The sequence below is a fragment of the Fukomys damarensis genome, unplaced genomic scaffold (genome assembly GCF_012274545.1).
Source record: "Fukomys damarensis isolate Sample0158 unplaced genomic scaffold, DMR_v1.0_HiC HiC_scaffold_3, whole genome shotgun sequence".
In the NCBI taxonomy this organism is placed as follows: Eukaryota; Metazoa; Chordata; class Mammalia; order Rodentia; family Bathyergidae; genus Fukomys; species Fukomys damarensis.
The window spans coordinates 32,902,840-32,917,352 of NW_022900915.1; the positions used below are offsets into that span (position 1 = coordinate 32,902,840).

A 14,513-nucleotide genomic window follows, 5' to 3' on the forward strand; every position below is an offset into this window, starting at 1 on the left:
TGTTTATAACAATACAACTCAATAGCTAAATTTTGGCAGTGGCCTGTATGCCCACCAACAGATGAATAGATAAAGAAAATGTGGTACTCATGCACGATGGAATATTACTTAGCCATGAAAAGGACGAATTTCAGTCATCTGTAGGAAAATGAATGCATCTTGAGACCATAATGTTAAGTGAAATAAATCAGACTCACAAGCTTAAATATCACATGATTTCTCTTATATGAGAAACCTAAAGCATAAATAAAGAGCAAAATAAGAAAACAGGAAACAGGGAGATAGAATTTTTCAAATGAGAAAGGGATGAAGAGGAAAGGAAGGGAGGGGAAGTAGATTAAAAGAATTAAGGTGTGTTATGTACATGTACCAACTCCTCACCAGGTGTGTACACATTATGCACAGCAAACATGTGCTATACAAATTAAAATTTAAATAAAATTAATAAATTACTTCTGAGGTCTATAGGCCCAATAATTTCAGATTTACTTTACAGTAGAATATTATTACATAATATTAGGTTGAGCCATAAGAAAGGGCCAGATTGGCCATTTTTCACCTACAGAACCAACAGTTTCAGTTGGTTCTTAGCCCACACATGCAAACTAATTTTTCAGGGATTGTACAACACAGACACACACACAAATACTTATACTTTGTAGTGCAAATGAAAAAACTACTAATGACATAAAGAGCAATAAAATAATAAGATAACATTTCTCATCATCTGTGCGCTCCAGAATAAAATACTGTTCCAAATGCTGAACTTTAATATTTTGTAGTCATCACTGTTTACTTCTTCGAGATAAAACATGCACACAAAGGACTGAGTAAGCGCTGAGAGCCCAGCCTTTCCCTCCTGGACAGGCAGAGAAGGCCTGAGCCACTCAAATCCTACAACTTCTCCACACCAGACCTCGAGTCTCAGAAGGGAAGGGCCACTGGCAGGATAAGCAACTGCCTAAGTGACTGCAATTCCAACTTCTCTAGCAAAACTGAAAATCCTTTCTTCTAAAGCAAAGCCCAGGCTATGCACAGACAACCAAGGGCTTTGGGCTCCCTGCACTGCAACCCATCCATCCTCTCCTCTCCTGCCTGCGGGACCTTCACAGGGCCTCGAATGCTAAGAAACATCTGAGAACTGCACACCACGGAGCCCAGGTGGTGTCCTGGAAATAGTCAGTGCAGAGCTCCACCCAGACCATGTCATCCCGGGTCCTGGGTTATGCTTAGAGCTATGCCCAAGGCTCTCCTCACTAAAGGGAAGAAGAAACAGTCCTGTCAGCCACGTGAGGCAGCGCATACTTGTAATGCCAGCACTCTGGGAGGCTGAGGCAGGAGGATCACAAGTTGTTAAATTCAGCCTGGGCAATTTGGGGATTTAGCAGACCCTGTCTTGAAATAAAAATAAAAAGGGCTGGGGATGTAGCTCAGAATGAAGGCCCTAGGTTTAGTCTGTAGTACTGCCAAGCCGGGCATGCTGGCATACACCTGTACCCTCCAGCACTGAGAGGCCAAGACAGGAAGATCACAAGCTTGAGTCCTGGCTAGATAACTTAATAAGAACTTGTATCCAAATAAATAATCATAAAGGGCTGGGTATAAACTGTGGCGGAGAGCCCCTGGGCTCAATCTGCACTACAAGAAGAAAGGAGAAAAAGGAGGGGGAGGAGGAGAAGGACAGAAATTACTCAGGGAGGAGGAGAAGGAAGGGGGAGGGGGAAAGAAAAAACCAGCCCTGAGAACACACAGGCAGCACTTGCTGCGACGAACCCTGGGGACCCTGTCCACACTGCACCGAGAGCCTGGCAGGGACACAGGGCAGCTTTCCCTAGAGCCAAAGGACACGGGACGTTCCACTTTCCCTGAGGAACTGGTGTGTTTTCTCCCCCAGATCAGTAAGAACTAGATAGCTACATTACTTATGTGGGAATTTCTCTCCCATCTTCCAACCCAGAAATTAGTTACCACCCCAGGGTTTGTTGTAATGGACCCTGGCTCCCCTTGCATTTTGCAAACCACAAAGTTCAAATCCTATATATTTGATGTTTTAAAAAAATCTGAAAATGATCTCCCACTCTAATTTATATTTTCCTGGTTTTTTATTTATATTCATGCATTCAACAAATACTTATCACATCCCTACTTTTTAAGTATTTCCTCTTAATTGACATGTAAGAATCGCATGTATTTATGTAGTACAGTGTGATTAGCCAATACATGTATCCAACGTATAACAATCAAACAAGGAGCTAGCATTTTTCATCTAATTTCTTCATATTTGGGGCCTTCAAACTACTCTTTCAGTTCTCCATAAAACACATAATATGTTGTAAATCATCGTCATCACACTGTACTACCAAGTGCTTACTTTTTCTTGTGGTGCTGGGGCTCGAGCCCAGGGCCTCCCACGTGCTGCACAAGAGCTCCACCCCGGACCTACACCCAGCAGCACTTTCTAAACTTGTGTTTTCAGACAGGGTCTCCCTAAGTCGCTCAGGCTCACTTCGTGCCTCAACCTCCTGAGCTGCTTTCGGGGGGAGTGGGGAGCACAGTCTCACTGTGTCGCCCAAGCTGGACGCAAACTCGCTGACAATGTCGAGGGAGTGGAGGCGGCATTCTCACATCTGACAAAGTTGTTCTAAGACCTGTGAGGAGCGAATCTTAATAAACACCTACCAAATGTCTACACACCTGGTTGTTCAAGCTGGGGTGGTCTAATTCCATGAAACGAGGTGCTCATTTTCCTTTTCTTCATTTTCTCACTTGTCTTCTGATTTAAGGCTTGAATCATAAAGTATTCCAACTAAAACATGAACCAAATCTACATCAGAGCTCCAACAAACTTACATCTCTAATATGATTATTTGTACCTCAAACCATCTTTGCCAATTGATTTTTGCTTAATGTAATGCAGAGGACTGAACCCAGGGCCTCTGCACTGAACTAAATTCCAGCCCTTTTAAAAATTTTAAATTTTGAGACAGGGTCTTGCCAAGTTGCCCAGACTGGGTTTGAACTTATGATTCTCCTGCCTCAGCTTCCCAGAGCGCTGGGATTAAAGGTATGCACCACCACACACAACTTTCCAATTATTTTAAATGTCAGCACCATGCATTAATAAACACTTGTAAATAATTTTTAACCTTAAAAATGTGCGTAAGGGGAACAGGTTGTACCATCTCTATAGACATAAATACATCTACCTAATCAAGAAGGAATCATTTTCTTGAATAATCAAGAAGCCACACATTACAACTGTGTGGCTATTAATAATTTTCTCAGTGGGCAACAATGCAGTTAATGCTAGTGAAATTCAAGGCAGAAACGGATCTGGCCTTACGTCTATGGATGTTCCTATAAGCTAGGAAACTTACTTCGTTCTCTTGAACAAATGTCTTTGAAACCTGCCCTTTACAAATTAACAGTCTTGTCCGCATGCTCTAGTCCTGTGACCTCCCTGCAAGGCCTGTGGTAAAAACACAAATGGAAGTCCACCCACATAACTAGATATTTAAATGCTGTAAAGCAAGAAAGAAAACTGGCATGTAAAAGATATCCTATGCTCTTGTTTTGACAGATACATCCACACGAAGGCCTGCCTGGATAATAGGATTGGGATTCAAATTGTCAGACCCCTGGGAGGCTCCTGCAGCACAAGAGAGGAAGTCCCTAACTCCTGGACCAAAGACAACCTCTCCTTTTCTCAGTTCTGCCCCACCCCATTCCCCCAGGAGTTCTGTGTCCCCAGGTGGCCCTGCACTCTCCAGCCACTCTCCCCTGCCCAAGCCCTGTAAAGAGTCAGCCCTCAGCCCTTTTCAGGCCTCAGCTTATACGCACCAGCAATGCAGTCCACCATCAGGAGGACAAAGCTGGGAAAGAGGCCTCCATGAGTCCAGGACACAGACTCTGGGCCAGATAATTCTGGGCTCTGGTGTTCAGGAGTAGAGTCATTGCACTGTCCAACAGAGATTTCTGAGATGGAAAAGTTGTGTAATCTCTGCACTATCCAGTAAAACAACTACCTCCTCTACACATGGCTACAGAGCATCAGAAATGTGGCTAGAATGCCTGAGGGACTGAATTGTATTATTATTTTTAAATTTCTGTCAGTGCATTTAAATGTAAACAGGCACATGTAGTGGCTACCGTCAGGGTTGGTGCAGGTCTCCAAGGAAGCCCTCTCAGCTGCGGGTGGGTGCATACCTTGGCTCCACCGATGTGTGCCCTATGGAGAGGGATGCAGGCAACAGAGGCCAGACGGGGCTCCCTGAAGCTCCCAGATAGGCACCCCTCCTGCCCAGGTGTGAAAGGAGCACTGCACAGCTCTGTAACTGAGCGAGCCAACCTTTGCTCCCACATCCTACACGAAGCTCTTTATATGAGTGGTTATTCTGAGTATGTCTGAACCCCAACGAGATTGGGATGTGAAATCTTGTCAAAGCATGGACAGAGGGAGAAAAACCTAGAATCTTCTGATCCGTAGTCAGACGCATTATCCATTGCGCCACTGGCCCATGCCCATAAAAACGATTACTTTCAAATAGTAGATGTAAATAAAAGAGAAATGTTAGGGCCCATGGATTCAGGCTGCCAGGTTAACTGAGCTGTATGGATATTATTACAGTCCTGTGACGTCACAGGTTTGTGGAGGAAAATATACACAATATAGACCGATGTAGTACCACCAAGACATCCCAAAATATCCAAATATTCTACAAAATGCAAGACAATAGGAAATGTTTCTATTTGGAGAGAAAATGTATAATTTTACCCTGGTAAAATCTTTGCTACTTACTGCTACTTACGCTCATCTTATTTCCCTAGATCAGTGATGGTGAACATTTTATAGAGCCTACAATGAGAACAAAGAGCCCATCACTGCTCCAGGTTGAAACTAATTATGCTTTTGAAACTAAAGTTCTAACTGATGTTCTAGAAAACTAAAGAGCTAAAGAGCTAGCCTCGCAAACAACTTTATGTGCAACAGAAATTTCCACTCACCACACCACCGAAGTATTTTCCTATATAGAAGTCATCCAGGCTGTGTAGTTCGAGATAGGTCGCCCCTAATTCTTTAGCCAGCTGGATTCCTTCCGTTGTACTGACACAGCTCCCCCGGTCAGATGTACACAGAGGGCAGGTACAAGGTAATTCTTCTGAGAAAATGAATTAGAAAAGAAAGAGCCTTGAAATTGAACTAGAAAAAAATACGCACAGAAAACAGGATCACTGAACAGCACATTAAGTGACCAAACTAGAACCACTGTGTGACCAGAGTGTCAATGATAACAGAAGGTCCCTAAGTAAATGAGCATTCATTGCAAGGAAAATAAAGAGCATTTTAGAAAACAGAAGAATTTAAACCGGGCGTGGTGGCACGTGCCTGTAATCCCAGAGCTCGGGTGGCCGAGGAAAGAGGATGGCTGAGAGTTTGAGGCCAGCCCGGGCTACAGAGTGAGTTCAAGACCAGCCTGAACTATGTAACAAAATGCTATCTCAGAGAGGGAGAAAGGGAGAGAGGGAGAGAGGAAGAAGGGAGAGATAGAGGGAGAGGGAAAGGGAAAAGGAGAGGGGGAGGAGAGAGGAAAGAGGGAAGAGGAGGAGGAGGAGGAGGAGGAGGAGCGGTGGAGGTGGTGGTGGTGGTGTTTACTAATAGGTAAATGGATATTACCAAACTGGCACCGCAATTAGACTAACTTGCAGTAAGGTTAGACCTGTTGCTTCTTATACAATCTTGACATCTTAAACATCATTTCTCAACTGGTGAAAAAGAATTTAAATTTAGTAATTTTATGGCCCATAGAAACTATGAAAGACTGTGGGCTGGATTTTTTGGTAATAGATCTTATGTATATAAATATATTCACCAAGTTTGAATCAACTGTATATTCTTGTTAACAGAACCCTCAGCTGGACATGATTGATATTCAAGGTTGCAAACTGCCATTCTCTTTGTAAATTTTATATTAAATACATTCTTATTAATTTGGACACTCCAATCATCTGACTACGAAGCACTGAACTCCAGAGGCAAAATTCAATCACTTTTTACCTATTTAAAATTAAAACATCAAAACCTAAAGGAAAAAGAAGTATATACTCGAAAAATAAATTGTCTCGAGATTCGTGGTTGCACCACATATAGATCTACAGCTGGGAACGTGCAGACAAACCTATATCCTCTAAGAATAGTCCTTATTAGCAATATATACTCAAATCCATTTTCATCAGCTCACTTTGTTTTTCTTCATGACACATCAGATGTGTCCCCCTTCAAAAGGCAGCCAAGTCAAAGGACAGGAAAGTCAATTCTAGACATGTTCGCTGCTGCAGGCTGGCTTCCTGGAATTGCGCCCTGAAACAAGGACTGGTGTGCGTGAGGGCTGAGCTGGGAAGAACTCTTCTCAGGCCTGAAGGATGTTGGTCTGGGTAGAAGGAAAACCTAAACTGCAATGTAGTTGTACCACAGCCATGGCGAACCCTACAGGGTGCCAGAGCTCAGCTGGCCAGCTGAGAGTTGCTCCTCTTCTGGTGAAAGGCAGCTAGGCCTTTGCACACTGACCAGAAATTAGTTGAGGACTGCATTGGGGGCAGCATAACCTTGGGCAAGGCCACTCCAGTGGCGAGAATAATGCCTGGAAAGGGACCAGCTGTGTGCCATCAGCCAACCAGCCTGGACTGAGGGAGGGAGTACAGTGGCCCTGAGAGGACATTTGGAGCAACTCCTCACAGATGCACAACCAACTTCCCGACTACTGACCGCATACCAATGGAATACATGCAAGGGATGAGCAAACTTTTCAAATTTGCTACAGTAAAAGACACATGACACCACTATTAATCACCCTCAAATCCACCCCCTCACTTCAAACACACTCACCCCTTCTTCTTGCCACTTTCTGAAGCAGTTCTGGAAGTCTTCTGTCATGAGTCTTTTTAAGATGTGATTAAAAATTTGGTAAGAAGGGAAAAGAAAAAAAAAATGGAAACAAAGCCTCTGTAAATAGGGAAGGGTGAGTGTGGAGGGGGTGAAGGGAGGGCAGGGGAAAAAAATTTGGTGAATGCCGCTGCCGAGTGTTACCCAACAGAAAGGCGGGCTCACAGAAACGTTACGTATGTTCTCGTCCACTTTATTCACTGGACGTGGCACCAGGCGACTTCTGGCTCTTCCCAAAGTCAAAACGACCATGGACATTTTCAATCAACTGAAGAAACTCAAGGCAGCCAGGACAGCACAACTAGAGATAATCCCGGAAGAGGATTGGAGAACAGCCTCAAAAGTGGCAAGAAGGAAGTGATAAGGGTACTGAGGAGGAGAGCATTCTGAGGGAGAGTAATGGCGATGTGTCTTTCAATAACAATTTTTTGAAAATTTAACACTTGTGGGATTTATCACACCACATAGGTCTACATGTGGGGTGTATACCTAGGATGTTCAGGGTGCTGCGTGCTGTGTATCTTGGTGCAGTAAGTGTACACGTGCACGTGTGATTTAGATAATTTTACCACCGCAAAGTATTTTCAAACTCAAAACCCATGTACGTACAGCCTCACTTTAGAGAGAACTGTGGCTCTGGGAAGTTATGTGACTTGTTCCAGTCTCTTTGTGAGTTAGAGATAGAGAAATAATAAATTGTTATTTGCTTCACCTGATCAATTAAAGTGACACTGGAAGATAGGATAGATGAGGCATGGAGGTCCAGGCCCCAAGTCCCAATTACTTGAGAGACTAAGGCAGGACAATCCCAAGTTCTAGGCCAGTCTAGACTACTTAGCAAGGCTCAGTCTCAAAAAAAACAAAAACAAAACAAAACAAAAATTTTAAAGTGGGACAGGGTTTGCTGAATAAGATGTAGCTCAGTGTACTCTGGGTTCAATCCCCAGTACTGGGAGAGAGAGAGGAAAAAAAATAGAGTAAAATTTAGTCTGAGAAAAGAATTCTTGGTTCCGAAGATCCAGTGATGGTGAAAATTAAGTATGGGTTCTTCATACCACACACTGTAATCTGAGTTTTTGCTCTTATTTTTCACAAATCATTTTATGATTGGAGAAAGGTTTTCATGAAGAATTCAGTCTGTCTTAATAAATAACATATTGGCATTTTGCATTTGTACAAAGCCTTCATAAATAATGCCTCTGCTTTTCTGCAAACAGAGGCCTTCTCTTTTCTACAAAAGTCTCCTTGTTTGTGGAATGGGGTGGGCAGGCAGATCATCTTGTTAAACTTTATTTCTGGATAAAAATCAAATGAAAAATGAAGTAAACACAATATAAAACAATGTCACAATCAATCTTAAAGGGGAAAATATAACTAATTTTAGGTTTAAATCAGGTGAGAGGGCCTCCACCATTCGTAGTCAAACAGTCTCCTGACACACAACCTCCTTATGCCCAGTCCTTTCTTCTGCTTCACTCACCAAAAAGGAAAATGCCTAATCACCATACGAGGTTACTTAGTTACCACTTGCCTACCAACCTTTTATCTGTATTTTTAAAAATTAAATCTATTTTGGTCATGCTGGGGATTCAACCCAGGGCCTCACACATGCTGAGCAAGCGCTCCGCCACTAAACTATACCCGCAGCCCTAAAATATTATTTTTCAAACCTTCACAGGCTATTTTCCTAGTTATTTGTTATTTATGTGATTATCTTGTAAACCACTCCTATATTCTTTCACATCAATCAGCTATTAATCTAAAATTCTAAATGAAAGGCTGACGAGTTATTACGGCAGGAGAACCAACAAAACATTCTAGATTAAACAAATTTATATTGCGCATTTTATGAACAACAATCAGAAGACCCAAAATAATTTCAAATTGTGACATTTTATGGTCCTTGTAGCTCTAGGAATCAGTGTTACACTTCTAGCAAATCTTATACTCATTTTGTTATGTGTTGTCTTTTTTTTTTTATCTTTATTACCCGCAAGACAGATTCTCACCCTGTAGTCAGCCTGGTGTTGAATTCGTTTTGTAGCCCAGGCTGGCCTAAAATTTGCAGCAATCCTCCTGCTTCAGCCTCCCAAGTACTGGATTCACAGGTGTGCACCACCATGCCTGGATTCATGTTATCTTTTAAGATGTACCATAATAAAGTATCTTTTCTTTAATGCAAACACAAATGAATGCTATCTTTTAAAGTAGTATGAAAAAAAAAAAGTAGTATGGCTTTAGGAATCTGTAGGATGATTCTTAAAATGTTGCCACTGCTTGAAATTTTTAGAAATTCCTCTCAAAAATTCTAACCCGGCAAAGTACCAGGCTTTATTAGAACTACAAATGTAACTGAAAGATGAATACCCATCTTCAGCCAGATGTGGTGGTGCACGTCTATAATCCCAGCACTCAGGAGGCTGAGGCAGGAGGATTACCATGAGTTTGAGGCCAGCTTGGGCTCCGCTGACTGTAAGCCTAGCCTGAACTGCATAGTGAGCCCATCTCAAAAAATAAAATGAAATTAAAAATTAAAAAAAAATTTTTAAAAAGAAAAAAAACAAAAGGTGGCTATGAATACCTTTTAGGCACATTCTGAGGAGGGGGTAACCTCTTTTAAAGAGAGATTTAATATTTAGTAAAAGCCAAAAAATTATTCACAGCCAAGTAGAATGAAAATATCTACACAGTCAAACTTGTCAAAAAATACGTAATAAAAGAGATGAGACTGATTGTATTTCCTGGACAAGTTCTAAAAAGAGTTTCAAGAGAATTACCAGGAGTCACCAAGCACGGTTTCACGTTATCACTAGGTTTAGGGATGAGGCTGGCAATAAACATTCTTGAGCTGAACAGCGAGATTTCTCTCTGTAATTATTTTGTAATCATATCTTATACAGTAAATTAATTTTATCTTGGTAGTAAAATTGATTTTTTTCACTTAGATTATTCATAAAACTATTCATTCACTTATTGAACAAATGTTAACTGAACATCTACCATGCACTCAGCACTAGAGACATATAGACAGAAATACTAAAAAGAAAAACTCATAGTCAACTAAGCCAAGATAATCATAATTTCAACATAATATAATCAGTGCTAAAATAAAGGTACACAGCATTAACGTGTATTAGTCAAGTTTCCCATTGCTGGGACATAATATACAATATGCACTACATAAAAAAGGAAAGGTTAGATCTAGCTCACAGTTTCCGGGGATTCAGCCTATAGTTGGTGGCCATGGTGGAAGGTCATGGCAGAGCAAAGCTGCTTAGTTCAAGGAGGCTGGGAAGCACAGGAGGAGGGTGATACCAAAGAGGAAGGAGCTAGGGATCATCTAACGCACCCCAAGGTCACAACTCCATGACCCACCCAGACACGCCAACAAGTGTACTTTACTAATCCCCTGGGCATTTTCTTAAGAAACCAAGTCAACACAAAGTGAACCACCACATCCCACTTCTTGTTAACTTCATCCCAACCACATTTCCTTAAACCTTTACTTAATCTCCAAATAAAGACAATAGCAAGTCCGTAACTCCTTTCTATCATAATAAACAATCCCGTATAAAACAGAAGTACAATAATCTCTTCCCAAAATTTCAACAGCCTCAAACTTGCTTAAGAAAGTACAAATTAAAGTCTCCTGTGGGACTCAAGGCAAACTCATAGCTGTGAACCCCTGTAAAAACCAAAATCAACTTACATAATCCCAAAATAAAATGGTACAGGGCAAATGTTCCCATTCTAAAAGAGAGGAATAAAGAGACAGAGTAGGATCAAAACAAGACAGAAATCGAGACAGACAAACATTACTTCCTATAGGTCGGTGTCCAGCATCCAGAGCACATGGTGGTAAGATCCGAGTCCCAGAGGACGTGGGAAGCCCTCATACCTCTGCCAATTTACTAGTCACAGCTCACACAGCCTCTCTCGAGCTGGCTCCACCCTCAGGCTGCAGTTTTCCTCAGTCAATGATCCATGTTTCTGGGATCATTCCCACAGTCTCACGTGCTGCTCCTCGCAGGGCCTCCGCGCTGCTTTGAAACCCGGATGGAAGCCTCCCTGGAACAACCACCCTTGCATCTTGCATGCTGGTGAAACCAGCATCATGTCGACAACACCAGGTCTGTGGCTGAGTAATAAGTAGCTGGCCCCCTACCCCAGGGCTGTAGCAGCCTCCAAGGGCCTTGATGGCGGAGTACAATGAAAAAGTCTCAGGGAACCGACCACAAAGGAGGCCCTTCTGAAGCAGGGGTGCAGGGGCTCCGGCATTAAATGCAAGTGTTATACCTGTGCGTCCTGGGACGTGTGATGTGAGGGGCTTAATGATTTCCAAAACGCCCTCAAGGTGTCTTTCTTCTTAAACAAAGGACTTGATTTCTTTTAAATGACACTTACCTCTTTGGCAACCTCACCTCCTTTGGCTTCAACCTTACACATCTTTCGTTTGGGGCCAAAATAAAATTTTTTGGAATTTCTGTGTTCTGTTTTTTTCTGGAATGATTTAAACAATGACTATGAATTTGCTAAGCAGACAAGATAGGGGCTGGGTAGAAGGATGCTCTAGCTATAGGATGTAGCATAAGTAAGGGCCAATGTGGAAATAAAAGAAAACACTTTTATTTCCAGTTTCAAGATGGCAAACCAAGGGGTTGGTATGCTGATGCACAGCTGTAATATCAGCAACTTGGTGACAGCAAAACACTGTCAGCAAGGAAGGAAGAAGTAAAGAAAGAAAGAGAGAGAGGAAAAAAGAAGGGCAGGCGGGCAAAACTGAATAAAGCTCAATGCAAAGACCCTGGGTTCAATACCAGTACTGTGCCCCTCAAAAAAAAAAAAAAGCAAGCTAAGGCCACACTGTGATTTCCTCTGCAAGCCAAACCATATGAGCAATTAAATAATGGGACTGAGGAGAGGAAAAAAGGAAGAAGACAGGGATGGAGGGAGGCAAAGAAGGAGGCCTGAATCTAAAGCAACGCTAAAAGATCACAGGGGAGACGCCATCTTTCCAGAAGGTAGCAAAGCCTGGCAGAATGACAGCACAGGACAGGGGCAGACTGTAAACCCAGAGCACTGCTGGGGCCTCAGGCATGGCAGCCACGACAAGAACATTCACTGCTCAACAAATAGGAAGCAAGAAGTAGGAGGCGGCCACAAAGCAACCAATTGGTGTTTAGCTAGGGTACAAGGTGGAGGCAGTGAGGCCTCTTGCCTGTGTGTAGTCTCACTTCCACCCCGATCCCAAGACAACAGTTGGCAAGAAGGAGGCTTTGCTCCCATAGGGAAAGTAAAATTCAAAAGCAGGCAAATTAAGAAGCAGCAAAAGCATACACACCATGGAACGGAATGTCATTGATGAAGACAGGGTGCCCACCCAAACAGACTTAATATTCCAGCGAAAAACTGACTGAGGATAACTAACTCAAGCTTTTCTTTCCATAAAGAATTTTGCATCCTTCAGCACTGGCTACACAGTGTGTTCAAGATCTGTGTGAACTGCATAGCGAGACCATGTCTCAAAACACAATAACAACAACAACAAAAGAATTGTATCTTTAAGACAGGAACAAGAAATTATGAAAGATCCAATTAGAGTCACTAGATATGAATGAAAAACTGCTGAAATAAAAAAAATTATTTTTTTGGTACTGGGGATTGAACTCAGGACCTTGTGCTTTTGAGGCAGGTGGTGGAACCACTAAGCTAAATCCCCTGAAATAAAAATTTTAATCAAGCAGAAAAACAGAAGAGACCTAGAAAAAAAAGACGGAGAAATGCAACACAAAGGATCGGAAACAAGAAAGCAACAAGATAAAGGACAGACAGAAGTATCAACTCCAGACTAATAAGGATAAAACCGTAGAAAAACAGGGAGATGGCAATGTGTTAAAAAAGTCCTTTTTTTTTTTTACAAAAAGTTGAGGCTTTTCCAGAATCTAGAGAAAAGCATTAAGTTCAAGTAGTTTAGCGTGACTGGCAGACACAGGGTATTGTATCCTACAAGTTTCTAGAAGTAGCTGGAAGCCAGACCATGAAAGATCTTATATTTCACATAAGGATTTTACTGTAGAAAATTATTAAAGGTAGATCCAAATAGCTTCTTGGCATTCTGGCTAAGGTCAAGTGTAAAGTAAGATCCAAATACTGGACTGGTGTAGAGTGTCAATGGAAGCACATGACTTAAAAATATAAAAGGGGAGATCAAAATATACAGTGAATATTTAATTTTTTAAAAATTCATTGCAAGCCAGGCATGGTAGTGGCACGCCTGTAATCCCAGCATTCAGGAGGCTGAAGCAGGAGGATTGCCAAAGTTCAAGGTCAGCCTGCATTAGAAAGCAAGACCCTGTCTCTAATTAATTAATTAAAATAAAAAATCCATTACACTAAAAGATACTCTGTCACTCCCCCTTGCTTCAAACACACTTATTCCATCACATACATCACTTCCTGAAGCAGTTCTGAAGGTCCTTTCATGACTGTCTTTAGTGGCAATGTCAGGGCTGCCCTTTCAAGGTCACTTTGACTTTGGGCAAGAGCCAGAAGTTACATGGTACCAGACTCAGCGAGTACAATGGGTAAGGACAATACTATAATATTTTCATGTCTTTTCATTGGACGGCACTAGGCAGCAGCATCAGCCACATTTTTATAACACCTCGTAAGACAGCCATGAAAGAGGACTTCCAGAACTGGTACAAAAGTAGCATGTTAGGCATACATGAGATATGTATGCCTAAAGTGAGGGAATCAATGGCCCTGTGTCTTTTACTGTGTAGTAAAGATTTTTAAAATTTTGGGGGTTTGTGGGGGCGGGGGTAGTTCAGGCTGGCCTTAAACTCACTATGTGGTCCAAACTGCCCCTGAACTCATGGCATTCCTCCTGCCTCAGCCTCCCGAGGGATGGGATCAAGGGTGTGCACCACCACGCTAGCTCTTTTTTTTTTTATTTAAATATTCACTGTACTTGCATATAAGCTCTGGCTCTTTCCAAAGAAAGAATCTAGAAGCAATGACACTTAAAAGTAATGAGTACCCTAGAGTACAGACATTACGGATTTCTAGGTATTATCACCCACTAAAAGGAAGCAGAGTTCTCTGAGAAAGGGCCAGTTGCAGGGCTGGGATGGCAGAGGACAAGATGAGCCCTGAAGAGCTTGTGCAGGAAAATAAGGAGGCTTAAAAACTGCCTGGGGCTACGGGAAAGGATCCCTCAGGGCCAAAAGAAGTAATGTGAGCAACAGGAGAACAATCAGAAAAATAGATAATAAGATGTTAAATTGAAAAACAAATTCAGGAACCATAATGATTCAACAGTGTGAGTAGGGAGAAGAGAAAGCTATGTTTACAGAAGAGAATACCAACAAATGCAGGTAGAAATGTAGAAGGGACGATATGAAAATCACTACTTTATCGTGCAAACATAGATATCACAGCTGAAGAAAATGGGCAAAATAAGTCTTTATTCTTTAAAAATTATCAATTAGGCCGGGGATTTAGCTCAGTGGTTCGGTGGCCTGCCTTGCAAGTGCAAGGACCGGAGTTCAATCCCCGGTACCTAAATAAA

At 42.1% G+C, this 14,513-nt stretch overlaps 1 protein-coding gene across 3 annotated transcripts in view; it reads right to left on the minus strand.

Annotated features, from left to right (window-relative positions):
• The window catches only part of Rhobtb3 (Rho related BTB domain containing 3), a 56,701-nt gene that overhangs the window by 32,675 nt on the left and 9,513 nt on the right, over positions 1-14,513 (minus strand). For 2 of the 3 annotated variants that reach the window (XM_033767579.1, XM_010621862.3), the window contains exons 4-5: positions 5,005-5,159; positions 2,695-2,806 (exon numbers count right to left, since the gene is read on the minus strand). In XM_033767579.1, coding sequence (XP_033623470.1) covers positions 2,695-2,806; positions 5,005-5,159 — 267 coding nt within the window. The remainder of the gene's footprint in view (positions 1-2,694; positions 2,807-5,004; positions 5,160-14,513) is intronic. The other variant, XM_033767577.1, reaches the window with a different exon arrangement.